The sequence below is a fragment of the Anabas testudineus genome, chromosome 9 (genome assembly GCF_900324465.2).
Source record: "Anabas testudineus chromosome 9, fAnaTes1.2, whole genome shotgun sequence".
Lineage (NCBI taxonomy): Eukaryota > Metazoa > Chordata > Actinopteri > Anabantiformes > Anabantidae > Anabas > Anabas testudineus.
Window position 1 is genome coordinate 22,291,418 of NC_046618.1, and position 27,651 is coordinate 22,319,068.

The 27,651-nt window shown below is 41.3% G+C and overlaps 2 protein-coding genes across 2 annotated transcripts; one reads left to right on the plus strand and one right to left on the minus strand.

The window, feature by feature from the left end:
• On the plus strand, positions 1 to 21,180 carry cds1 (CDP-diacylglycerol synthase (phosphatidate cytidylyltransferase) 1). The gene is made up of 13 exons (XM_026342875.1): positions 1 to 343; positions 8,617 to 8,774; positions 10,944 to 11,040; positions 11,193 to 11,290; positions 12,219 to 12,358; positions 13,366 to 13,424; positions 13,985 to 14,067; positions 14,319 to 14,406; positions 15,247 to 15,315; positions 15,770 to 15,922; positions 16,383 to 16,502; positions 17,322 to 17,425; positions 17,550 to 21,180. The coding sequence occupies exons 1-13, from the start codon at positions 275 to 277 to the stop codon at positions 17,683 to 17,685; spliced, it is 1,374 nt and encodes a 457-aa protein (XP_026198660.1). The 5' UTR covers positions 1 to 274; the 3' UTR covers positions 17,686 to 21,180.
• Positions 20,541 to 25,533, minus strand: tmem175 (transmembrane protein 175). The gene is made up of 10 exons (XM_026342874.1): positions 25,233 to 25,533; positions 24,643 to 24,681; positions 24,467 to 24,564; positions 24,323 to 24,374; positions 24,126 to 24,161; positions 23,955 to 24,038; positions 23,709 to 23,873; positions 23,547 to 23,625; positions 23,333 to 23,468; positions 20,541 to 23,213 (listed from the first exon to the last, which is right to left on the minus strand). Exons 1-10 carry the CDS (start codon positions 25,434 to 25,436, stop codon positions 22,532 to 22,534), a joined length of 1,575 nt encoding a protein of 524 aa, XP_026198659.1. The 5' UTR covers positions 25,437 to 25,533; the 3' UTR covers positions 20,541 to 22,531.
• Between the last annotated feature and the right edge of the window lie 2,118 nt (positions 25,534 to 27,651).

Consider the following 27,651-nt stretch of genomic DNA (forward strand, 5'->3'; position numbering starts at 1 on the left):
AGGGACTGCGGTGATAAACAAACACACGCAGCGGACTCTTCAGTAGCTCCGAGACCTGTGTCGCATCACGGGCCGACTCTCAGGAGAGCTGACCTTCTTCAAGGAGCGAGGTTTCAATTCAGAACCGGATCGCACACCAGGACTTTGTCTCAAAAGCCCCAGGACCGTACATCACCACCACCAGCACCACCAGCACCAGCACCACCCCCCTCCTCCCCGTCCACCGGAGTCGGCTTATGTGACACCAACGTCCCGGCGGCGACAGCAGCGAAACATGACGGAGCTGAGGAAGCGAGGAGGCGGCGGTGGAGACCCTGACAGCACGGACAACCTCAGCGACAAGGTACGGAGCCTCGAGAGCAGCCGCTCCTCCTCGAGACGTCGCCCTCAGAACAAGTTCGGCCGGTTGTTGTCGCCAACTGGTCAAGCTAGCTAGCTGGGTTAGCAGCGGAGCTAACGTAAGCTAGTTAGTTAGTTAGCGGCTAATAACCCGCATCAACAGCCGCGGGACGTCACGGAAACTGCTCTGTAAATGGAAATAACACGTTTTTCTGGTGCATTCTCCACGTATCCTCACTGTGTCCTGTGACAGACACTATGTCGATGTCGTGCGTCTGCAGCCTCCGTGCAGGCTGATCACACAGCATGGAAGTTGATGTGGACGTTTGCTGGAGTCAGTAAACAGATTAAAGCGCTCAGAGGCCTCTTGCTTTGTGGTGAGGGGGGGATAAGGAAGTGCTCAGGTAGATATTACAGGTGTAGAGCTCTTTAAAGTGGAGTTAAAACATCCAGAGAGCGCATTAAAATCACTTTTTTCAGCAGAAAGTTGCACAATTGCTGCATTTGAAAATAAAGAGTTAATTGACAAATGTATAGGTGCAGTCTGTGCAGGATTTATCATCTAGAAAATGCAAACTCCTGCAAAAAATGCGCCTCAGCACTGTTATCAAGTACCTAATTATTGCACTAATAAAACAGTAAAGCATCAGTGGTGTTCATTATGCAGCTTCTTCTTGATCGGTCTCTCCTCTAATCCTGTTTGCTCATTTGTTCTGGAGTTTTCCACCAAATCACACGGTCACTATCAAGAAAAACTTCAAAATCAAATCAAAAAGTCCTGTTATCTGGAATAAGAGGAGAAACCACAGCAAGAGCAACAAACAAACATGGCATTTCCGAGGTTGAACAATGTTTCCTTCTTATTCTGAGCATCTTTTTTGTCCTTTTGTACAGTTTGACCCTCACAGTTTGTTCTTAATGATGTTCAATGGTTGATTAATATGTTCGATCAGTTGTAAACATTAGATTTTACTCATTGATCCTAAAACAGTTGTGCACATGGAGCAAAGCCACATGGAGGTGTTTCCTTTTGGATCTGGGAATTTTGAACTGACAAATCTGTGAGTCAAATTTTATCAGCTTTTGTTTTAAAGCAGATAAAATGGTGACACAAGTCGGTGCTTTTTAAAGCGGCAGAGAATGGAGGTGATATGACCGTTCACAGGTTGTGTTGTTAATCGTTAGCCTGCTGTCAGTTGCAGTTTCTGCTACCAGTGCTTCGATAGATGCATGCTGCTTTACCTTTCCGCTTCCTGGACATATTTCTGTTTGTAGTTTCATCCCTCAGTGGGACTGTTTCAAAGGTTAGTCAGCCCCACCTAACAGCTCCACCACCACCAGCCCCTGTGCGATTGAATGCTGTGGTTGTTGAGCAATCCCACCGGCCCACTGATTAACTCACCTCACACACGAGGATCAGAACTGTCCAAAGTGTTTTTTGAAATTGTGCCAAGCAGTTTGAAATGGCCCAAAGACACAGCAGACGGCTTTAGGACCATACACTTGCTGCTGATGTCCATATTAACTCAATCCAATGGGTGTAATGGTTCTAAAACTGAGGCAAAAACCCCACAAACATCCACAGTCTCGTGTCACAGTTTGGAAAACTGAATAGAAAAACTCCCACTCTGTCCCCATCCACCTGCTGCCACTAGCGTCTGACTTCCTGTGTATATGCTTCTGCGTATGCATTCAATTCCGATAGTCCCCTAATTTATTGATTATTGAAATGAATAATCGACTGTTCAGAGGTTGAGGGCAGAAAAGTGCATCATGGGCTCTGTTGTCTACACTCTGTTGCAACTAAATTAGCTTCTGTCAGCAACAAATTTGTGTTGAAATGGAGGAAAGTCAGCATCTCCACACTGTCTCGTGATATATGGAAAATTGGACGCTCGGTCCACTGACTAATAGTTGCACTTCTGATGTTCACAAAGTTGATGGTGTATCCCAGAAATCTGATTTTTCTAGTCGTAAGACGAACGATCACTTACTTTATCTGCAGGTTTTACATCAAGAAGGTGACAGTGCAGATTTAGTGTGAGCCGTTTGTCAACACCAACTCCAGTGAGGCGTTCAGGGAGCATACGAAGTGTAAGTCGTGTGTGTTTCAGAAGCTCTCAAAGCCCAGTGGTAGTTGGTGTTCCTAATTGTTGTTGATTTAATGTTAGATCAGAATATTAAATTAGAAAAATTGAGCAATGCAGTGCATTTTCAAATGTATCCCCAGTAACTCAAATGTATTATCACACATCCTGTTCAGTAGGCTGCTTCATGTGGTCCTACCCAATCCAGGTTATGACTTCCAGTGTTCTGGGTATTTTGATTTCCTCTGGAGAACTGAAATGCATCACGTGACATGTACACGTATCTATATGTGATTGTTTATGATCACTGTCGGTCAGCTACTGTCCCAAAGAAACAGTCTCTCTCAATACATGAGAAGCATGACTCGACAGATTCAAGCAGCGATGTAGTGGAGGGTGAAGCCTGTTGGCTAACCCTTTATTTACACACACAGAAGAGATATCATTTCCTTTTAAGACAATTCAAATTCTTGTTGCATCTCTCGTTATCTTAAGTTTATAGTTTAACAACACAATTACAGCTAACTTTGCACTGATATCTCACATTTAGTTAAAAAGAATTTGAAAACCAAATGCCTATCTAACTCAATTAATGTTTAATGTTTGACACTTGATACTAGATTTTTGAGGTTAGTATCGGTATTTGAATATGCAAAACATTGAGCATTAATCCAGCAGGAGAATATTCTCTGGTTCCAGCTTCTCAAATTTCACAATGTTGTAAATAATCATTAGTTGCAGCCTTTATTTACTCTAAACCGCTGACATAGGTTTAGATGGTAGCTCCACTGAGCAGAGTTAAACACTATGGTTGTTTATATCCTTATATTTATGATGCGCCTGTATTTGTTTTTACAGGCACCATGATTAAATTAATATACACACAAACTGACATGTAAATGAACTGTGATAATGGTTTAAGATGAAGAGAGAGTTCTCTGTCATTCTCTTTATCAGGTTGTACTAGGTTGGAAAATGATGCTCAGTCGCACAGTACATGCTGCTAATGTACAGTCCACTCAGTTGGCAGTTTACTAAGGAAGCCTAAGAAAAAAACGCTTTTTGTCACATCGCCCAACACCTTCAAGCATGTTCAGAGAAGTGTATCAAGTAGGATTGAATTTAAAAAACTTAATTACAGTGCTAAGAAATGTTGTTGCTTCTTTTGGTTTCGTTTGTGGTCATTAATGGAGCTTATTCCATAAACTGTTTTTACAACCAGATGTGCTTGTTCTGAGTTTGTTCATTTGTTCAGTCATTGTTTCTGTTGGCTAAAAGACATCTGAGTGTAGTCCAGTATCAGTGTGGTTAAAAGTTGAGTCATTTGAGAAAATGACCACATAGAAATGTTTTATAGGTTAAAGGGGATGTGACTGACACTCGGATGATGACTAAGAGTCGTTTAACTGTTTAAAAAGTCAAGCACAGCTAAATTACCAAAGGCCAAAACAGATAATCATATTTATTTAGCAGCATTCAACATCAGCATACTTGGTATCAAAGAGCACAGATGAGGCTCGGCCTAGTTAATTAGCTACTCGTGAAACCATGCGATGTTTGTTTACAAGTCCTGATTGGCTTGTAATTAAATGGTGTGAGCCCAAGTTCACCACATACAGTGATGTAGCAAGGAAAACGCTGTAAGCATGATCCACTCCAGGAAACCATGTTGGGTAACTTACTGGATGTTGACTGCTGTCCTCCCCAAATGTTTTGTAATTTACTTTTCTTCTGAAACCATAAAATAGCTGCAGACTGTGTTATTAGGCAAGCGATGGACATAAAAAAAACTTGAGATGATTTTAATAAGAAGCAGACTGTGGAGTGACCAACCTCTAAGGGTCATAGTTCATTATCTATCTGTGATGAAGATGAAGGAGTTCAGGAGGTAGGTGCTGTTGTGTTGACCACTCTCTAGGCAGGGGTCAGGGCTTCGAACCTGATGAGATAAAATGAAAAATGCTGCTTTAAGTAGCAGTAATAATGTTCACCATCTCAGATACAGCTACACAAATCAGTTCACACCCTTTCTGTGCTTTGCAAGGAAAGTATTTACTCCTGTTACTTGGTAAGTCACACCTAACCCCAACCCTAACCCTAACCCTAAACCTACATAACCAGCAGTGTGAGTTTAATTCACAAATTGAACCTCAGCCTTCCCTGCAGTCTCAAGCTTTTAGCAGCTGTTTAAAACTTTACATGACGGCTGACATTTGTGGACAGTCTGCTGGCCGGCTGGCTGTGCCCGCAGCCTCCAGCAGTGGCACTGGTGGCAGCAGCAGGTCTTTTAATGCTCGGCTGGTCACAGCTTCGTTCTGCACAACTCTAGTTAGAAACGTCTTTGGACACCAGAGGATGTGGCTGTGGCTTTGCAAGCAGATGACTGTGTTTGTTTTGTGTTTTGTTCACCTCTAGCTTGGTGAAGTAAAGGTTTAATGATGGTTTGTAATGTCTTTGTTGAACTTGAAATCACTCGACAACTGTTGGACGGATTGTGCTTCATGTTTGCCAGATGAAATCCTAATAACTCTGACCTCTTACTTTAATGCGATAACAATAAGACACCAAAGTGCACATTACTCTAAAGCTAATGACAGGACGCCTTCTGTTTCAGCTCTACTTAACTTCACATCAGATCAAAATCAGTCTGTTCAACTGAATGGACTCCTTTTTTTTCCAACATAAAATAATTGTCTAGATCTGGAATCAGGTTACTTGAAGCTAAAATTGCAATTTTTGTGAATCGTGGTAATGATGGTATTAGATTCAAAATCAATTCAACCCTTTTATGAAATTACAATAAATAAAACTGCTTAACAAACCTGTCAAGCTGACATCAATAACATTTTGAGTGTTTAAAGGGCAAATCTTCCAGTCCGTCCAGTTATATTTTTATATTTGGATCTTTTCTGGTTGTGGTTCTTTTCCTTTTGAATCTTGACTCTTGTGGGCTAAACTGTTGAGATGCATACATTTGTGTTCATGTCCACCCATGATAGCAGAGCCACAGTGCAACTGAAGCTGAATGAGTAGTGAAAGTCATGAATGAGACTGTACAGACATGTAGAAAACCCAAATGCTAGTGTGGTCCCCCACAGATCCGTGTCTGTTGCTGATTAGCCTGATACCTTGAAACCAGTATATGAGTAAACTGTCGCTAACTCGGTAATTCCTCTGTGACCAGTACCGTGCACTGCTGCTGTCTGCTTGTCTGGACCTCACGGTTTTGTAGACAGTAATTCATTTGCTATGAGAAAATGTTATCTTTTCCTCATCAGTAGTAGTTTTTTGCTTTGCTGCTCCCAGGCTAAATTAGATTTTGGCTGTTTGCAGCACATCTAACTGTGCCGGTTGTTTTCTCTGCTGACATGTTTTAGCGTTTCTCCACTGCGTGGAAGCATTTGACACCTTTTTTTTGTTTTGCATTCAGCAAAAGTTGTGGATAGTGTTTGGTGCTTTTTGGTATTGGTGCAGTGAATTTTTGGTATTTTTGCTAAAAAAGAAAAATACTATATAAATACTAAATACTGTACTAGAGGTAAACAACATTGTACAAGTTCCTTTAAAAAGCTAAAAGCATTTTCACAAAAATTAAATTAAATAAATTACAATAAATAAGTGATTTATCACCTATGTTTCCACATACAATGTTTTTGAAATTAGCTTGAGAGCAAATAGAACTCTTGTTTGATTTGTTAGGAGTTGCTGTGGGTGTATTGCTTCAGGTGTCAGTGAATGCAGCATTTAGTTTGAACATTGCTTAAGCTTCTTGCTGCCTGTCCTTGTGCGACCCCCACCTCCACTTCTCTTCCCTTTGAATCTGCAGAGAATGCATTAATAGCCAGGAGAAGGAGGAGGAGAGCGCGAACATTAGAGGACGGTAGAGGTGAGCTGAGCTGCGAGGACAAACTGCTGCTGCCTTAATGTCTGTGGTTCACTGCACTGTAGAAAAACATGTCCTGCACAAGGTGCATTTCTGGTTGCACCATCTGCTGCGGCTTATTTTGTGTTTCATTTTATTTGTCTTTTAGCAGTGTTGTTTACAGTCACTGGTAGTGAGTGCAGGTACTTGGAGGCCCAGAATCAGTGTGACGCCACAGTGTAACTATGCATCTGCAGCATTGGTGGTGTTTAATACATATATCAGCTGTTAGCACTAAAGTGGCCAAACTAAAGATTAACACAGTTTGGCCATTTATGGCCATTTTGTACTCACACTTCAAACTGTGAAAGGCCTTTTATTTGTTTACAGTTCCCCCTTTTACACAGACCCCAGTCTTACTCTAACTTTATCCAGTAACTTCTTCCTACTCGCCCACATGTTGCTGCAGAAAACGTTACCATATTTCTTTATGCTCACGTCAGACTCACATTGTACTCAATGCACATCAATTTTTTTCACAATTGCATCACTAACACAAACTAACATCCACTAATAATGTTTTGAAAGTGATATCTGATATCTGTGGTATACATCACTCTGGACATCACATGGTGTCGATAGAACGGGCTGCTGGTACCTCCTTTGGCATGGCTTTTTAGAGTTCAGTGTAAATGGACCACTTGACAATGATATTAATCACAAAACAAGACTGTTAATGTGGACGAGTTGTCTGACCTGTCTGTATTTTACAGCTATACGCCTGTGTCTGCTTTCTACTGTATGTCGTGCTAAGATTAATTATGTTGCACTGTCTTACTTTCACTTCAGTCCCTTTTAGTCAAGATCTGTAAGTTACACTGCCTGTAGCTTTCTACTGATTGAGTCATTAAAACCTGAGTAGAAATCTACAATTACACCTCTTCTTTCTTGTCTCTCAAACACCAACTCGAGTAACCCCTGTTTTCCCAGCTATTCCAACATCCAGCCAAGATTAGAGACCTTATTTCTAACTGACCCTGGTGCCCCCACTTACCATATTTAGCAACGTTTGAATAAAAGCAGCCATAAAAGGGAAAACATGTCCAGGAGCAGCAGGAAGCCTCTCAAGTGCAACAAGAAACATAGTCTCCCTCAGTAGGTGTGAGCTCAAGAACAATTTATTGCAGGTCTGTAGACCTTTAGGAAGTCCTCTTGCAACTTACAACAACAAATCAACAGATTTTTATTTAGAGCAAATGAACGGGACACTTTTAGATTTGTTTTATGTTACATTCAATATAGAGGCAGAGTGAATCCCACTGCAGACACACAGGCTGTGTGTGGAGAGGGTTTGAATCCAGATTAAAGATTTATTAACACCAATGAAGAGTTTAACCTGTCGACACTAAGCGTAGGTTTTCAGCTCAGTCATGCTCTGCCAGTAATCCTCCATCTTCCTGATTAAATCAAAGTAAAAACTTTCTCCTTTTGTGGACATATAAGGATCATGTTAAGTTGAAATATGTGCAAACTGTGGAATGTCTGGATTGGTATTATTTAGATTACTTTAAAAAAGAGCACATCAATTAAAGTATTTTTAAAATAAAGATTTTTGTTTAAAGATAGTCACAGGTTGGTGTTTTTAGCCATAATTAATATTTGTACATACTGTACAGGTATAGTTGTATGAAAAGACAAAGACGGCACCTGCAGAGATATGATATGACTTGAGGTTGGGTCCATTGCAAGCTGGCCTGCAGACAGAGTCAGGGACCTAGGGGTGCTGGTCCCATACAATGTCTTTTGTATGTTCATTATATAGAAAATGTTTTCTGGAGAACAGAGAGTTAACAGTAATCTCACCTTCCAGTCCTGATCTATTAGACATTACGTAGGAACAAAGTCACTGACCGTCTGATGCTTTTGAATTCTCGGAGTCTGTCTCTGGTTCAAAAGAGGACATTCACTAGCAGACCTACTTGAACCTCAGCCAGGCTCAGGGAACACATTACAGTTCTGTAGTCTCTTCTCGCTCCCAGGTGAGAAACTAAACTCTTACCTAATTAAACTATCTGCCTTTCTCAGTTTAGACTGAATCTTATTTGACTACCTCAGCATTTACTTGTTATTTGCATCTCAGGAGCTCTCACAGTGTACATCCTGTATGTCTTTTTCTCGATAGGATGATGATATTTAAATGTTGTCTTTTTCTTATCACCTTGTGTACACTGCCTTGCTGTCTACCTGTGTTTTCCACACTGACCCATGTGTCAGGTGAGCAATCGCTATCTTAAGTAATTATTTGAATATCTGTGTGTGTTTTGGCAGGAGGCCGATGGTGATGACAGACTGGGCCTGCAAGGCGACATAGAGGGAGAATGTGACGTTGACTCCAAAGCTGACACTCCAGATGTTCCTCTTTCTACAGCAGACACAGACAACACTCCACAATGCCTGAACAAAGCTCTGGAGGGGCTGCCACCCAGGTACATGCTCCTCAACACAAATGCAGACGAGGGATGGATGCCACCAGCTGTTGTTTGTTCTTGAAGTGCATCCTTGGACTAGTCGATTTCTATGCATTTGTGCTGGTTTGCTATATGCTGTTTTGCACGGCAACCCACAACAGGAAATGGCATAAGTATTAGGAGTGCTTACAAGTAGGTCTTGAGTTTATAAAAATGCAAAACGGGTCCTAACATGTCAGACGATTTACTTATTTTACATACCTTAAATAAACCAACGAAGCCTGCAGTGTTAAGTGTGCTTCAGCTAAGGAGTTGTTCATCATCTGTCTCCTTCTAAGTGATTCATGGTAGAATAGTAGTGACAATATCCCTTTATGTTCCATATATAAACAAACAGAACAGATGCATAACAAGCTGCTAAACCCGCCACTTGGGCCTATGAATGGGAAAGAAAATAAAGTTTGCATCAGCTAACACATCGACAGTAATTCAGTGAACCGTCATACATTTTACAGTTTGCGCCTGAATGTCTGCTTTCTAAAAAAGGTGTGCTCACAACCTGTTGTGTTAGGTATTCTTCATACGCCGTTAAAGAATATGTTGTCTGGTAGGATTAAAGGTCATGACATGAATTTAGACATGCTGCTTTGTCTTTTACAAAACCCCATGCAAAGCTTTTTTTTTTACTGTGACACTAATGATTGGTAGTAGTTTTAATTTGAAAATACTGCAGCTGTACCATTCCTGCATATTTTTCAAACCATGACATAATTTCTAGTCTTCTGTTTTTTTTTTTGTTTTTGTTTTTTTTTTTTTTTGTTTGGACCAGTTTACATTCTCTTAGTGTGCAATCACACACACCTGCCAGCATTTTCATTTTGCCAGTCCGATTCAAGTGCACCTTGAACACTAACAAATGAGGCCTTGTTTGATGTACAGATAAGAAGTGGAGGGTGTGACCAATGAATGACGACCAGGTCACAGGGCTTAAAGGCTCAAGAGAAGGGAAACACTAATCCCTGCAGGCTCAAGTGCCATTGCAGCCGATCTGCTGCAGAGAGACCTGTGGATTGTAGACTGCAGAGAGTGAGGGGGATGGGAAAGAGGGAGGAGAGGAAAGAAATTAGAAGAAGGAAGAGACAGGTTAAGATACAGGTGGAGGAATGGGGAGATGTAGTAGAGATAAGGAGCAGGAGGGATGAGTGGAGCGTGCAGAATGACACAGCAGAGAGGGATGAAAAGATGGAGTTGAAGGTGAAGAGAGCAGAATAGAGGTAGTTTCAGTGAGAGAAAGTGGGTGAATGGTGGTGGGATGGAGTCAGATAGTGTGTGTGTGTGTGAGAGCACACACTGCTGAGTCGAGGCAGCAGCAGGTTTTTTTTTTTTTTTTTTCATGATGCAGCTGTTTTTTCTCCTCCATTCATACAGTAGCCAGCAGGCTCTCGATCCCGCTTGGCTTTTGTGCATTGTTGTGGCAAAAAAGCAGACAAGTCAAGGAGGCAGCTTAAAAATGATGCAGATAGTGAATTAAAACAGCAACAGGGAGAAACACAGCAGATTCACATATCAGTGGGTCAGTCCGACTGACAAAAAATAGAGGAGTGACCTGATCTTTAAACCACTCAGCTCAGCAGTGGAGACAAAGGAAAGAGTGAAATTCAAATTAACTTTACAGAAGTAGAAAAGGGTTTTTGTTGAATTCACGTCAGGTAAAGTAAAACAATCAGTTTGACACAGTGTCTTACTGCATTAGTGTCTGTGCAGCGATTCAAATTTAGTCAATCTGATGTAGAAAGTACGAAAAAGTACTAAGAAACTAACATGTACCACTCATTAACGTATTAGCCTTGTCACTATGAGTATGTTAGCATACTGATTTGCTCCAAGCACCACTGTCCCTAATTACAATAGAGACCCACTAGCAGGGCTGCAGACGTCTGTGTGTGTCAGGAGGACACCAGAGTGTGCAGCAGAACATCCTTATGATTGTAGCTAACGTGTAAAGGCTCTGTTCATCATGATCCACTATAATGTGATGTTGCTAATGTTGAATTTCATGCAGTCCTGAGACAGAGCTAGACAGTGAATCATATATCATCTGTTTTTTGAAAGAAAGCTCAAATGAAGCATAACTTAGTTCATGAAAAATTCACTGTGATTTTTTTTTTCTCTCTCTGTTCTCCACAGATGGAAGAACTATTGGATACGAGGGGTTCTGTCTATAGCCATGATTTCAGGCTTTTTCCTCATCATCTATATGGGACCTGTCACTCTTATACTTGTGGTAAGTGACAATGATTGGTACTATCCTCAAAGCATCTTTATATCTGACGGTTTTCAGTTTGTTTTGTTTAAAAAAAAAAAAAAAGTAAAGAATTTCACTTATCTCTTGTCTTTTTTCTTCTTGTAACATCTGTATGTTTCTATCATCTGTAGGTCATGAGTGTCCAAATCAAGTGTTTCCAAGAAATCATCACTATTGGCTACAGAGTTTACCATTCCTATGACCTGCCTTGGTTCAGAACGCTAAGCTGGTAAGATCAATGGGTTTTTGACACAGTTAACACAGTGCTAACTGTGCTGTATAATTTAAAGTTTTCATACTTGGTTTCCTTTTAAAATGGGTATACCGGACCATCCTGGTAGTCAAATAGTGTCAGTTCATCCTTAATGGTGCTGAAATCACACACTATATCATGAAGTGTAAAATGTGTTTTAAAGAAATGGAATAAAACATTAATTAATCGAGGAGACAAATCGTGATCTCTTGGTGTTCTGTACATGTTGGTACCAGTACTAGTTTCTCAGCACTACTATTGATATTTAAACTACACTATTACATGAGCCCAAAGCCACCCGAATGTAAGGTTTCCAGTCATTCTGAACCCTCTTAATGAAGTCAGATATTTGTAGTATTTCCCAGTTCAAAGCCAGAGTCAGCCACAGTTCATTTAGCTGTGCTGTTCCTGCAGTAAAACGCTGACTCAAGTCAGCTTTGTCTGCAGGTAGTTTGTCGGAATATGTATCACCCACTTACCCCGTGGTCTGATTTTTGCTTCTATTTCTGTCTCAGTGTTTTTGTTTCACCTTTGCATACACACCCATACACCAACAGTGAAAGCAGCACTCAGTGCAGTCAGGAGCAAAGGTCACTGCCATGCTGGAAGTAAATGAAGGCTAATTGAAACTTGCCCCTTTCATCAAGGCCAGCCATCATAACAACCCCTTACAAACAGAGCAGGTCAATGTACAGTAGGTAAGAAACACTGGTAGACAATTAAACCTGCTGACCCTCACAACACTGGACCCCCACAAGAAGACCTGGTGAACTTTGTGCATTTTAAATGTGCACAAAACAAAGAAACCTTTACTTTTGCAGTGTGTATAATGTCCCTATTTATCAAAAAGTACTCAAGCATACAGGTTACAAATCACTCACAAGTCTCTGTTTTGCTTCTTCAGGTACTTTCTAATATGTGTCAACTACTTCTTCTATGGTGAAACTGTAGCAGATTACTTCGGGGCTCTGGTGCAGAGGGAGGAACCTCTGCAGTTCCTGGCTCGCTATCACCGCTTCATCTCCTTTGCTTTGTACCTCGCAGGTGGGTCTCACCTTCAAAACAATACAACTGCTGTATCTCGGAAAACACAGATGCTCTTTGGCCGCTCAGCGTCCACTCATGTTTTCTTTAAAGGCGTGGATCAGATTTCACCGGACAGCGCGTTTATAGTGGACTTAAGTTACAAATAACCTTACTGTGGCTAACATAGAACAAAAATAGTAAAGTTTTCACACAGATTTACAACAGAAACTCATATACTCAAGTGTTTCCTGGAGCTTTTATACACTGATAGGATGGTTTATTGCTCTGGTAACTACAGCCGGACGTGCTATAAAACCACAAACACTGGGCTGTGGCTTTTATTAAGATACTGTGCTAATGATTTACATACATAGTGTGGCCAAAGAAGTGGTGGATAACACTACACAAGCAAGCTCCTTTAGTGCACTATGCCAGATTTTTCTATCAATTACACCACGTTAAACCGAAGAAACCATAAACTGAAAGACTCACTTAAAGGCTACAATTGTGAATCCTTGAAAAAAGGATCCCCCACTATGTTCACATAAAAAAAATACTCTTATATTCAGGCCTGTATAGACTCCAGACGCTGGTTCTGATATGTCAGTGGTTAGTTTTAGAGTCTGACATGAGCTGAATACATTTCTTCTTGAGTCGTGCTGACTTAGTTGTCTTTCAGTTGACTCAGACAGGTGTCAGGTTCCCCAAGGACACTCAGCCCCATCGATCTGTTGGTGGTAATGGCTCCCATGAGGGTGCTCCTAGGTTCACTTGGTCAAACTTGACACATGAGCTTTCAGCTGACAGCCTCATCCATTCAAATCCACACATCTGAATCAAAATCAATGGGAAATCAATTGTCCCATAGGATAAAATGACTCTACTATAGGTGTCTTTGTGAAGGAAATGTATGAATTGTTGAGTCACCGGCTCCCAATACAGTATATTTCATTTGTTACATGTGATACATTTAATTTAATCTATACTCTGTAAAAACTGACAGCATGTTGTCTACTCTTTCACAGGTTTCTGCATGTTTGTGCTGAGTTTAGTGAAGAAACATTACCGCCTGCAGTTTTATATGGTGTGTATCAGCCAAGTAACCCTGTTCTCCTCCTGTGCTCCATCACTAACTGCTGCTTCTTACAGCATGTGATTTTAGAAACTCTTGTGCTATGATGTTGCCATTGTAGAAGTTTTTGTTATATATATGAAAGTGTTTGCTGTGAAATGTTTTGCCTTTTGTCACGCTGCAATGCTAGCTGTCCACATCTTAATACTGTGCACAATTTGATCCTGTGCAATGGCTGCAGCTTTTATTTCACCTCACATGCCCAGACTAACTTATTGACCTGCACTTATTTGCTAATTTAGTTTTATTTATGTTACCGTTTTAAAAACATTAATAATTTTGTTGCATGCTCAACATTGTTTGAATATGTCCAATCAATATGTGACACGCCACCTGCTGCCAGCTCTCCTCACACCGTCATGTATCTTTGTAAATCAGTGCGGCTTTGTCAGTGTTCCTCACCCGTTTGTTCATTTGTACAATTTCACTATTTCTGACAAGAGCCAACTTCTGAGCCGGTGTGGCCACATTCCAGTTCAGTGACACTGTGGTGTTTGTGTTTGCCATTGCAGTTTGCTTGGACCCATGTGACCCTGTTGATTGTGGTAACTCAGTCCCACCTTGTCATTCAGAACCTATTTGAAGGAATGATCTGGTAAGCAGGACACAGGAAAGACATCTGAGGAACCTGCCTTGTTGTCTGTGACTGTTGTTTCATTTGTTGTCACAGCAGTGTCCTCTTTTGTTGAGCTGTTCATACAGACTTTACATAAACAAATGAAGATTAACTTATTATTATAGTGTGTTTTACTCAATTATTGTAAGATAATATGTATTTAAATTGGTTGTGGATGGTGCAAGTTTCCCTCACCACCTCTCAACACTGTGGAAATTTCTGTTCTCTAGGTTCATTGTCCCAATCTCCATTGTGATCTGCAACGACATCATGGCCTATCTGTTTGGATTCTTCTTTGGGAGGACTCCACTGATCAAGGTAAGCAGCATCAGCCAGCATCAGTTACCATGGTGAGCGACCACATTTAAAAGTGAGCCAGCTTCGTAGTGCTGGAAAAGTGTGTTAGCCAGCTAGCACACCAATCTTGCTTTGCATTACAGCTCCTAGATGCCTCCCACTGTTGTGTGTTCTGGACGAGTCCAAGTAGACCAGATGTCAGGGAAAACCCATTACACAGAGCTGGGATTGCAAAACCTGCCTGTCCAAGAAATTAGGGCGTGCCACCATTAATGGGTGTGGTCCACCACAGCGTCACTCACCAAAAAAGCTGGTTTATCTTGATGTTGTCACAATCAAAAATAAAGATGTGCTAACTGTGCAGCGAGCACAGAGTTGGAAAATCCTGTCTTTTACAAACCATTGTGCAAGCTAAACAGATGCATTTGTGGTGAAACAAGACACCCTCTACAACATAGCCCTTTGCAATGTTTTAATACAGGGCTCCCCTAGTGGGAGCTAGTGTGGCTAGAGTGAAGGACATCTGGGCTGCTGACTTATTCAGTACACCTGAACATACCCACCTTATGTCATAGTCTTCTACATCACATTATTCCTCCTCCAGCCATGTATAGGCTCACAGTATGAATAAGTCGTTTCTCAAATTTACTGGGTCAACCTCCTCTGTGACATTAATCAACACAAAGTGGTAGTGCATGAATGGTTGCTGCTGTACTGTATGTCTGTCTACACAGGAGCTATTCAGTAGCTAAGAAAGAGATTTATTTCAAATCACATGTAGTTTGTGGTAAGGCTGAGTAAAGCCCCATGTCATGTTGATGTGAAAGAAGGCCTCTGTTTCTGTCTCTAACCTCTCTGCAGCTCTCACCCAAGAAGACCTGGGAGGGCTTCATTGGAGGTTTCTTCTCCACTGTGGTTTTTGGCTTCATCGTGAGTACACTACATGTTCTTTTACAGTTCACTCACATGGTCTGTATTTCTCCTGTACAGTTTGCAAGAAGCCAAGGCAGGAAAATGTGTGTTTTGTAGTAGTTGATTAATCCCATTCTTTCTCATTGGGATGTCTAATCTGTGGCCGGTTATCTGCTACAGTGCAAATGTAGAGAACAGCCTTTGCTAAAGTTTGAGGTATTTGGGTTGTGACTTTTGGCAGTTTCTCATTGCACTCACTGCCAGGCAGTGTTTTCATTCAGTTACATAATCTCTAGTTTCTAGCTCACAGAAGAAGGTTAAATATTTTTTGTTGCCATTGGAAATATGAGTTTTTGTTGTTGTTTTTGTGACTTCGTGCCATGCTAACTAGAATAGAAAGGCAATTTGAAGGTTCTCAACATTTACTGTCTCATAGAAGCTGATCTCTTCTTTGTGCTTTGTTGTCTTTCAGCTAGCCTACCTCCTGTCTCAGTTTCAGTATTTTGTGTGTCCCGTGGGCTTCAACAGTGAAACCAATCGGTTTATAGTTGAATGTGAGCCTTCTGATATCTTTGTGATGCAGGAGTACACTCTTCCCACTGTGTTACAAAACGCACTGAGATGGGTAAGACTCTTCTTCTTGTTCCTTTAGGTTAAAATAATTAGCATCAACTAAGGCCATTTGAAATATACAATATGATACAATATGTTGAGAATGATTATATATATATATATCACTTGATTTAAAAAGAAACACCATTTCCAGAAACCTTTTCTAAAATGCAATAAAAACAAAAATCTGATTAGTCAAGCTGCTTGAACCTTTTTTTAAAATCTGACAAAAGTCCAAAGAAAATATTTTAGTGTTTTCTCTGTATTATGTAAATAAGCTACTTTTGAATTTGTTGGTTGATAAATTATCTGTTCACTGACATGCTGAAATAACTACAAATGTTTCGCCTTAATTCCAACTTGACTTAGCTTCTTTCTCCTATGTACACATCTGAATAAAAAGAATATTAAAATGTGACTTTTTGTTGTTATTCTAATCAAACTCATCCCATTTCTCCTCTTCTGTCTTTCAGAAAACAGTAAACCTGTACCCCTTCCAGATCCACAGCATTTCGCTCTCCTCCTTTGCATCGCTCATTGGGCCATTTGGGGGTTTCTTTGCCAGTGGCTTTAAGCGAGCGTTCAAGATTAAAGTAAAGAAATATCTCCTTTATCTTTATGGATCATTTTATTGTTGTATCATCTTCTGCTGTGTATAGTTTTCCTTTGGTTTAGTCAGATTTGAGTATCATTAGCTCATTGTTTTCAGGTTTATTGCCACAACTTGGTAGTTATCCTCTCATCAATCTGCATTCTTAATGATTTTCCACCATTACTACTTTTTTTCTGAGCAAATGTAATCGGCTGACTAGAGTTCTGCCTCAAGCTAGAACAGCACAGCGCCAGATTAGTTTAATAAACATTTGCATATTTGAGAAACTGGTTAGAGCACTTTGATTGTGGTGAGGAGCTGAGATTTTATGTGACACATTAGCAACACTTCCTGCTTAAACCCTTTCATAGCAGTAAGACTTCCTTACTCGAGGAAAACTGAATACCGTGAGCCACCGAGCAGCTCCACTACTGTCACTGGGGCTCCCTGAAAAGACATTTCTCAAAAAACTGAGCCACTTAATATTTGCTTTATCAGTGATTCTGTATATTGCTGACTGCCTTTGTAGCACACCCCCACCTAGTGACAAACTGAGTGTTTGACAGCAGAAAAATACATTTAAAAAATATATTTTTCATAGTCGCATACGTATCTTAGAGGTGCTTGTTTGGCAGCACCTTCTAACTCAAGGCATGGAGTCGCCAGGATTTAACCAAGTCCACTGTGTTTAAGTCGAGTGATTTTGATTAGAGGTGAAACAGCTTCAGAAATTTCAAGCTAGTCCAGTTGCTGCCTAACAGGCATATTCACAATAATGTGACACTGATGTTATGGCACTTTGGTCTCTCTATTCACACAGGACTTTGCCAGCACCATCCCCGGCCACGGTGGCATCATGGATCGATTCGACTGTCAGTACCTAATGGCCACCTTCACACATGTTTATATAGCCAGCTTCATCAGGTAATAAGTGCAGCCGAGGCTCATAAGGGGGTGTTTGTTTGATGGTTCATGCGGTTTTAAGAGGAGGTAGGTCCAGGTGTGGGATGTTTTACACTCGGTCACATTTGGAATTGTTGTCTTGCAGGGGGCCGAACCCCAGTAAGGTGCTGCAACAGCTAATGATGCTTCAGCCTGAACAGCAGCTCGGCATCTTCCACACTCTGCACTCCCACCTGAGACAGAGGGGCATGCTCCCCCCTGCTGCTGCTGCCCAGGCCTAATGAAAGACCACGGGCTACACAGGGTGATCACTGGAGAGTGTGTAAGCATGTACACACAGCCACGCACAGACAAATACTTGACTATGGTGTGTGAGATTCCAGGCCATTCTTAGAGCGTCCGTCGTCATCCTATTTGCTCTTCATTTGACTTCCACTCAGCTCAATATCAGAACTGCAAACCTGAAGGGACTCTTCAGACTACATGGAAGAACCTTGTAGTACAAGGAAAAAAAAAACACGATACCAACAGCAAAAAAAACAACTAGGCGGCTTTGTTGTGTTTCACTTGGACAACACATTAACTACAACACAGTCTCCATCCTAAATACTTACAGACTGAAAAAAACCAAATGTCTTTCTGAACAAAACAGACTCTAAAGCACACGGCTTGCTCAGCGCAGGTGGACGGTGGGTGGAAGAAATTGCACTGACCTTTGTTGAACAAACAGATTTAAGAAGCTTTTACCAGCATAACCTGGAGCCACAGCGCTGGGCATGTGGACCCGAGTGACAGCAAACAGACTGTGGAGACTTGTCTTTCTGGATTTGGATTTGGGTGTGGGTTAAGCAAGGTTGCAGCAGGGTGGTCAGACTTGTAGACTGCAGTTTTATAGATGATCTATTTAATGATCATAACCTCATTAGCATAAGAAAATATTTAGCATGTATGCTAAGTCCTGTGTTTGGGCTAGAGCTAAAGTAAGTCGTGTTTATTCTCCTCTTCCACTGTGGGAACTTTTAGCTTAGAGGTTTCTGACTTAATCGAAATACAGTAACTCGCACAATGTAAGTCAATACGATTTGACTGTAGGCATGTTAATGCAGAAACTAGAGCATCAGTTGCACATTCAACACTCAAGTTAATGTATTGTACATAAATATACTAAATATTTAGCTGAACAAATACCTAATATATAACTACTTATGTGACCTGCTGGGGGCAAAGAAAAACACTTAAACTTAAGAAATAATATGCAAAAAAAAATTATTTGTAGCTTTTAGCATGAACAAATTAGATTTTTAACAGGCAGAAATGTAGATCTGGTGTGGTTGAGTGTTACGGGTGAACCTTTGCTAGAGATTACTAAAACGAATGTAAAAGAATAGTTTGACATATGCGAGAGGTGCTTATTAGCTGAGAATCAGATGAGAGGATTAAAAACACTCTAATCTCTGTTTCATATGTATGGAGCAAGCACCGGCGGTCAATTAGCATAGCTTAGCATAAACACTGGAAGCAGGTGGAAACTGCTAGCTTCAATCTCACGCGCAAGGCTCTCTAAAATTGTTGGAATGAATCATCCACCTTAAGCTGAGACGCTGCACTGAAGTACTGAATGGTACGAACCTGCTTAACTGGAATTGGTTACACCACGTCAGCCTTAAAACCTGTGCATTTACCAAACGAGACGTGAATGTGTTCATTTGTGAACTTGAGAGGCAGCAAACAGTTTCCCCTTGCTTTCAGTCTCCATGCTAAGTTAAGCTGAGCTGATGCCCTGTGGTGCTCTAGAGTCCAAATGCACAAACATGAGTGTGATCTCAATCCTCTTCTCTAAAGCGTGGAAAGGAAATCACAGAAGCGCATTGTTAACTATTGTTTTAGAAGTAAAAAAGTGCTTCCTCTCTTGATTTAACTAATGATTTTAGTTGCACTGTAGCTGTGGGGAGGGTGGAACGCAGCAGATCTGAAGATTCCCACATCCTCAAACTTTATGCTTGTTAGACTGTTAGAAATCCTGCTCTTTTAGATTGTTCTTATGCATTTAAATCACAACTAAATTATTTAGTTCTGAATGTAGTTTATAAAATAAGATGTTCTCCATCATGACAACACTTGAGTACATGTGGAGTCTCTATACTGAACGATATGTGTGTATACACAGTACATGAAGTACTGTATTGACATATCTCTAAGTATATAAAATCTGATACTCTGGTGGTTGTGGTATTAGCAATATTTTCATCCTATGCAAGTTGCAGTTAGTCTTTCACTATTAATTGGATTATTTAATTCTACGGGAAATCTCGTGTGATGAACCAGTCGCTGCATTACAAAGATATTACAATTTGTAATGAGATACTGGGATTGAAGTCAGTGAGAGAAACGTTTACCAAAGCACTGTCTGATTAACACTGATTCTGTTAATATAAAAAGCTCTGGGGCCCAGGTCCAGACGGTGTCCTGACTTCTGCAACGTGCTGGGCTGTAGACTGGAGTGGTAACATCTGTGGCCTGTGTCATGTGTTTGTTCACAGCTCATTTTAGCAACTTCTCCTCATTTGAAGTGAAGTGGGTTGCTGGGTAAGTAAAGGGGGGGGTAGAGGTATTGTACTGTATAAATCTATAACTAACATTTTTTTCTGTGACAAAACACACACACACACACACACACACACTATTGCTTTACATGCTTTTCGGTAACCAACCTGTCAAACACACACAAGATGCAAGGTGAAGCGAAGCATATAGACGTCGGCACTAAAGCAATCTGACCAAAAACCGGAGCTAAAGACACAAACTGCAGCAGATCTAGATGGAGTCTAAGTTGTTACCATTTATTTTAATGAAACCATTTTAAAAAGAAAGTGAGATTATCTACTGTGCTTTTTAAGTCACTTTATTTATTTCGAAGTGAATTGGTTTAAAACTTTAAACACAGTAGTTCTGTCATATAAAAGCAAATATTATATGTAAAAAAAGAAAAAGTCAAAACAATATAAAAATGTCCAAACTGTGCAATAGCTTAAATTAACAGTTAACTTAGTGATGACTGAACTAGTAAAAGAGTTAAATCCTCACATCAGAGCAGATGAAATAGAAACTATTGGGAAGTTGTTGTTTTTAATTTTTTAATGATGATATCGGATAAATTCAACAAACTATGTCAGCTCTAGTCAGACACATAAGCAAAACAAATACTAACAGATTGTGGTTATTTATCAAATCCATTTAAATGAATTTATTCCGAAATTACAATAATGAACTATTAATTATCAAATTGAATGGTTTCATTAATGTCTTACTACAGTTTCACTGAAATACTTCAGTTACTTATTGTAAGTAACTGCGTTATTCCATCGGGTCCTCTAGACTCCATAGTTTGAGTCGAATTAGAGCTACACTTGTTAGCTATATAAATGGACTCATTTATATTTTTATACATGTTTTTGAAGGTGAAAAGGTTGTGGTTAAGCTAAAGAGCTAAAGTTAGGACAGAAGGTAGTTTTAGAAACCCCACGTGTCGGGTCATGATGCACTGCAGGTATCATTTTAATTTATCATTTTGTGTATATTTTGTTTGCTTTGCTTGAAGCAGAAATGTTTTCTAATGAAAATCTAAAGTGTTTGGAGTGGACATGATTAAAGGTTATACCAAGGAAGTATGTTGTTCATATAGGGCAATATCAAGTAATGTATGAACCAGATGATATATTGTTAGGGGAATTAAGCCGTTTACTGTCTGGAGGTGAATAAACTTCTTTTTCTTTAAAGGGTTTCACATTTGGTTCATTTTGCTTCGTGTGCTTTTCATAACGACAGAGTCACTTTCACATTAAACATCTTCAGATTTATTCACACACACGGACGCAACAAAAATGTGTTCACATCTTGGACATTAAAAAAAAAAAAACATAGCACAGCGTGAAAGAGGAAATGCAGTGTAACAGCAGGAAGTGCATACGGACATCGAGCAGAGAGAACAGAAATCTGCTGAATATTTGGAGGAGGACTCCACTGGCCTGGATGACGACATGTTGGAGGAATCACAACGTTTTCATTCATTTCTTTTTTATTTCCGAGTGGTAATTTGGTGACTGTGCTGCTAATGGCTAGTGTTGAGATTCCAACTTTAGAAAACATGGTGTGCACATGCAGTGATTTATACTAGTACAAAATACATAATGTGACATTGATTCATTCTGAATGCAGTTTGAAAAAAAGAGGAAAACGAAAAGTCAGTTTCGGAGTCATTCTTCCAACGCGGTCGATTTACCCCCTGGTTATACATAAGTAAACTCTTCTCCATCACCCGACAGTTTTCTTTTAAAGTGCATCGTAGATTTTAGCGTGTTAAACACAGATCTGTACATCATAGCAGTATCTCAGGACTGTTGAACAAAAGGAAACTGTGACCCCCTTCTGGACAAGTACACAGGCTTATTTGTTTTGTTTTGTTTTTGAAACTATTTAAGAACCTGAAATCAGTACATCTGATGCTAAAATCAACAGCAAGCCTGCGTAAGCTTATCTACTTTTAATTGTACTGTTGGGGGGGCTAGTTAAGTGCAAAGTCTTCCTGTTCAAGGAAAACTGCAGACATAACATGACAACATTAGTGCAATTTGAGATTTTCCGACCATACCCGTTCAGCACAACGTTTAAAGTGCCCAGCTCTCCAGAATTATACAATGCTCGTTTGCAAACATTCACTGTATAATAAGATGACAAACCTGAGACACAAACTATTTCCCTTGTCATGCAATTGCTGAATTAAAAGCTTAGTAGTTGGACGGACTGTTCATCTTAAAAGCTGCACTTGGCAAAGACTGAACTAGAAACACAAAACCAGTCTTTTCAGTTCTGCTCTTTTCAAGTTTGAGTTGAATAATAATTGTTGACTTTGTTACTTCAAGACTCCAAATGAAAGGGAGTAACCTTTGCTACGTGAAGCCTGTTCATCGGGTGTTAAACAACGATTGTTTATTACTCACATATTTGATTTCATCTCAGACTGAAAAGAGGGGAATCCACTTCTCGGTTTGTTCCTGATTCGTACGGTTAAATCTAAATGGCCACTCCTTCAGAGAGCATTTAAAGCATTTTAGCGATCATGTGAACCCTTCAAGATAGCTCGGTGACTAAAGTATTAAATGGCACTCGCGTCTCATCTTCCTCCTCCTCTACAACAGTCCTCGGGTCAGGCCTATCGGGACAGAAAATGAGCCTCAGCAGTGCCAGACCAACACGCACCAACAGCCTCAATACCAGAAAAGCAAAAGGCACTGTAATTTCCATCAGGTGGAAAATTGAAGCGCTAAATTTACTCAAAATGCACGTGAGGAAAAACGTCCCTAGAGCTACACAGGGGTACAAAGCTAGTTTGGCGAGCATGAACACGTGCTCACGCCCGCCATACCGTACATAAGGGTGCAGTGTTTCCTGTTCACTGTACAGAGCCACCACCCAAATGGCGAGCTGAAATATACCTGCGAAGAAAATGATCACGCAGCTGATCTGAATGGCTTCCAGCTCGTTCTGAGAGTTGCGCGGGAACTCGTGCGTTAGCTGGTAGGCTAGAGGCAAACCTCCGACGAATGCCAGAGAGAAGGTGTTCAGCAGGCCCATGAGGCGCGTCGCCTTGGTCACGTGGAGGAAGAGAGAGTGGTGGACAAACCAGAGAAGGCCGACGGTGGCGAATGAGCCGAAGTAAGCGAGGTACTCTGGACCGTAGACCAGCAGGGCAGGGATCAGCCTTCCACCAAACTGGGTCTCTACGACTGCTGGGTCTGGAATATTGTCCTCACTGAAGGAAAGGAAGCAGAGAGGGTGAAGTTAAGAGGACTCTTCAGTCCATAACATGACATCTTCTACTGTAATAGAACACAAATCAAGTACTTCTAGTGGGAATAAGGTGAAACGCACCATATGTCCAAGATGAGAAGAGTTGCTACGATGGCGTAGACTCCATCACTGAAAGCCTCCACTCGGTCTTTGCTGAGCGGCTCGTTGGGCAGGTAGGTGTAATACAGCATGGAGTCTGGACTCTCCTCCACCTGACCTGAAATGGTTTTGGTTTACGTTAGATTCAGAGCGAGCCAGAGCTCAGCACAGTTCCTCCCGGAGGGTAAACACTTACCCATGGCTTTGCTGCGACACCACTTCAGAAACTGGGAGATGTAGGGCAGGAAGATGACGATGGCTAAAAGAGCATACGACTGGAAAACAAAGGGAAAATGTTACTGAACGTGAAGACATCAGTGTCCTGCAGGTGTCCTCAGAAGACAAGACGTCCACCTACAAGCTGGAAGACGATGAGCGAGGCGATGCTGGCCAAGAAGCACATGAGGGGGACTCTCATGATGACTTTGAGGATGTGGTGTTTGTAGAAGGTCTGGTTCTCTGAGATCTGGATTTGTTCATTCAGCAGGAAGGGGCGACTGAAGGCGTACAACACCATCAGCGACTAGGAGGGAGAGAAAAACACATACGTAAGGTTTTAATAGAAAGAAGAAGTGAGGACTGAAGCTAAACAGTCCATCCTCACCTGGATGACGCCAATCACCATCACACAGCCACAGAAGAGTAAAATCCCGAGGATGTTGTCGGGGAAAGTCGCCATCAGGGAAAACTGCAGAGGAAGGAAAGACAGACAGGAAATGAGTGGTTTATTTATAGAAACGTGAGCGAGTGACTGATTCGACTGACTCGTACTCACTGTGTACGGCAGAAAGGTTATCAGCATCATGCAGGCCTGAAAACAGAAACGAAAGCAGAACTTCACTTTACGACGCAGGAAGTAACGTCACCAGAGAAGAAGAAGAAGAGGTTTCATTCACAAGTTAAAAATAAAAATACAGTCGAGTACAGAGTGCTTCAGAAGGGGGACGCGGGTCTGACGGGACTGAGACTTACAAGATTCAACAAGGCGAGGCAATCGTCAATCCGCACAACCACCTGAAACAACCTGTGCAACAGACGAACACAGAGGAGCTGATCACTAAACCCCATCACAAGCTGTCAGTAAAGATAATAACGGGCATCACGACCGCCACTCGCCTGATGTGAGCAGCCCAGGCAACCGTCACGATGAGGAATGTCATTAAGTAAACAGCAATCTTTGTTGCCAGCAACGCTTGAACGCTCTCCCTCAGCTCCTGCAACACAGAGACGAACACTCACAACACCGTCACAGTGAAATCTTAATCATGGCTGAAACACGAGTCCCACGTTACCTCATCGTCCTGGACTTTGGTGTGAGCCACAGGTAAAATCTGTGAATAAATGAAACAGTGTGAGGAAAATAATTATATGTATAAATAAAAATATTAGTTTAAAGAGGTCAGAGGTCCAATAAGAAGCTCAGAGGTCCGGCGACATCCCTCTTACTTTGTTTAGTAATTACATTTCTGTTTGTTTCCTGTCTCATAACCTGGTTTATCAGGACTTCAGATCAGCTGCTGCTGTTTCCTGTCGACGCTCCTCGTCTCTTAAATCAGATCCAGGACTACTTTATTACAGACTCCTTAAAATAAAGTTTGCACACGTTTTCATCTGTTTGAGAGAATCCTGGTCCACCTCAGACATGGACCAGGACAGAAACCACTAAACCTGGACTTGGAGGGTGTGAAGTGGTTTCAGTTCTGGACCTGAGGTGGTGAAATACATAATGAAACGTACTGTTTGTCCATTTATAAATAAAATAGATTGAATTAAACACTTTACAACTCAACTCCTCAGCTTTGCTCTCAGTTCTTCATCTCCGGAGCTCAGAACCTGAACCAGGTTGGTCTGTGTTACCAGACTGTGATGGACCGGGTCTCACCATGACGGTGGCGATGATGGAGATGAGGGCATCGCTGTAGGCCAGCAGGCGGTGGGAGGACTGGGTGCCGCTGTGGCCCTCTCCCTCGGACGGACTGACGCTCTCCAGGAACGACGAGGACCCGGCGTGGCTCCTCGACCCCTTCTTCTCCATCTCCTCCTCGACGTGGTGCTCTATGATGTCGCCGTCGTCGTTGTCCCCCATCGTGGAGGAGCCAGGGGAGCGGAGAGGACGCAGCGCAGACCCCGGACCCCGTGCTCGGAGCTGTTTGCAAACAACCCGGAGTCAGCTGACGGCGGGGGAGGGGGGGAAACCGGAAGCAGGAGCCGTTTCCTGTTTACTGCAAAGATCGTGGATTGGGAAGAGCGCCCACTCGGTGGTCGAATACGGTTGCAGAATCCCACATGATTTATGGAGGACGATTCCTAACAGTGTGTGTGAATCCACAAGAAGGCTGTGGTTGAAACTTTAACAATGGACACTAGTTAGTTAGCCACAAGTCACATTTACTTCTATCTTATCACTGGAAAAAATGTTGTTGGAAGAAACCTCCTCTGTTGTCTCAATAATCTCCAAACTGCAGCTCCTCCTGTAACAACAGATAAAAGTCAAGGCTTGAAGAGTTTCTAGTTGTGAGACAGCACTGGGTATTTACAAAAATATATAAGTAAAGCCTTGTATAGTAAGAGAAAAGTGGACAACTGATATTTAAAACACTTTGTGTCAGACTGAAAAGATGCATGTCTACCCAGGATTTAAACTAGTTGGGTCAAAATGATGTGTCTCATGTTACATATGGTTTTATTTTAACCCTCAGCTGATTACGATGACACATTTCTGTGCATCACTTTAGCACCAAACTCTACAGTGTTTGACAAGTATGTGTAACATTGAAATTTATGGAGCAGCTTAATGGGAATTTTTATTTGTCCATGTGTCAAATATTCATTTACAAATATTAATCTAAAAGCAGTGACATCTTCAAAAAGCCATGAGTTTTATAAAATGTCTAGTTTAGTGTAAATCATTGTCACTGTATGTCAGTGTCAAACTGGACGTGTGAAGCACTCTGCTGCCTCTAGAGGGCGACATCTTACTCTAGCTGATGTTGGAGAAGTTGGAAACAGGCTGTTTGCTAAAGTTTTACCTGCTGACCTCTGACTCTACCCTGGTTACAGTTCGATAACTGCTTCGTTGTTTCAGTTCATCCCTTCTTGTGTGGACCTCCTGCCACTCGCTCTGTCGGCCTCACAGTGAAGCTTTGAGCTGAAGGTCACAGACACGGGGGCAAAGCCTGAGGCAAGTCTGGAGTCTGGCTCCAGTTCTGGTGTTTCTTCACCAGTCTTCAGTATCTAACCCGCGTTTAACCGGTGCAGCCACAGCCTGAGGCCTCACCATGAGCTGTCTCTCCTAATTGACGTCTTTGCATACTGGGCTCCCCCCCGAACACCTCTGAATATAAATTAGTATCATATCTGTTCACTGCTGCACCAGAATCCACTGATTATATATATATATATATATATATATATATATATAATATGTATTTTAAAGACCAACAATAAGTTTTAAATAGCAAATAAACAACTACCGTCTCTAAGTTGTGATTGGTGATTGAGTTTTGTGACTTTCAGCATCGACCGGCCTCGTCTGGACTCTGTAAGGTGTTAAATTAACAGGTAACAGTAGGAGATTATAAAACTCTAATAAACTATTAAAGAAAGTAACTCCCCACATCATAAAGTCAGACACCTGTTGTAGGATTTGACACACTACCAAGAAGATCATTTGTCCTTGCAGGCTTTTTATGTCATCTCGCCTCTGGTGAGTCACGCTAAGATCGCACAAACCAATCAACACAGCACAAAGAGAAGCGATAGTTAAAGAGAGTGGCCGACATAAAAGCCTCTTTATCCTGTTTCCAAAAGACGCTTAATGAGTAAAGAAGCATTCGCTGCATGCAAATGTAGCCTAGCAACTAAAAGCTGCCAGCCGCTCCATACTGAGAGTGAACAAATCACAACACGAGCATGTTTGACAGCAGTTCCACAGTAGTTTAAGACTTTCAGTGTGTGAGGCCTTTACACACGAAGCTGTCAAGGTTTCGTACAAAGCCACAATGTTTGGTTTGTCCTGCTTTACTCTTCTACATCAGAAGACTGGTACACAGCACCGACTACACTGTCATAATGTGAACGAGTGCACTAATATATATATAACAAAATGTGATATTTATTGTTGGACCCCCTGTTTGAAAAACAGCAGATCTGGATTATTAAAATTGCATTATTCATTGTATTCTTTGTATTTTCCTATCACACACATGCATTTAACTCCTAGAGAGCGCTGTTCTTCTGTCACGTTGAATGAGCTGGGTATTAATTTTTGAGCTAAACATGCAGCACAGCCTCTCGACACA

What these genes read in the sequence shown, in the direction of transcription:
- cds1 (XM_026342875.1), top strand. Translation starts at nt 275, where the DNA reads ATGACGGAGCTGAGGAAGCGAGGAGGCGGCGGTGGAGACCCTGACAGC. An exon ending in CTTTGCTTTGTACCTCGCAG is followed by an intron (nt 12,359 to 13,365) that starts GTGGGTCTCACC and finishes ACTCTTTCACAG; the next exon opens with GTTTCTGCATGTTTGTGCTG. An exon ending in CTGTGGTTTTTGGCTTCATC is followed by an intron (nt 15,316 to 15,769) that starts GTGAGTACACTA and finishes GTTGTCTTTCAG; the next exon opens with CTAGCCTACCTCCTGTCTCA.
- tmem175 (XM_026342874.1), bottom strand. Translation starts at nt 25,436, where the DNA reads ATGGGGGACAACGACGACGGCGACATCATAGAGCACCACGTCGAGGAG. An exon ending in CGCTCATCGTCTTCCAGCTT is followed by an intron (nt 23,626 to 23,708) that starts GTAGGTGGACGT and finishes TTTGTTTTCCAG; the next exon opens with TCGTATGCTCTTTTAGCCAT. An exon ending in CTTCTCATCTTGGACATATG is followed by an intron (nt 23,214 to 23,332) that starts GTGCGTTTCACC and finishes CCTTTCCTTCAG; the next exon opens with TGAGGACAATATTCCAGACC.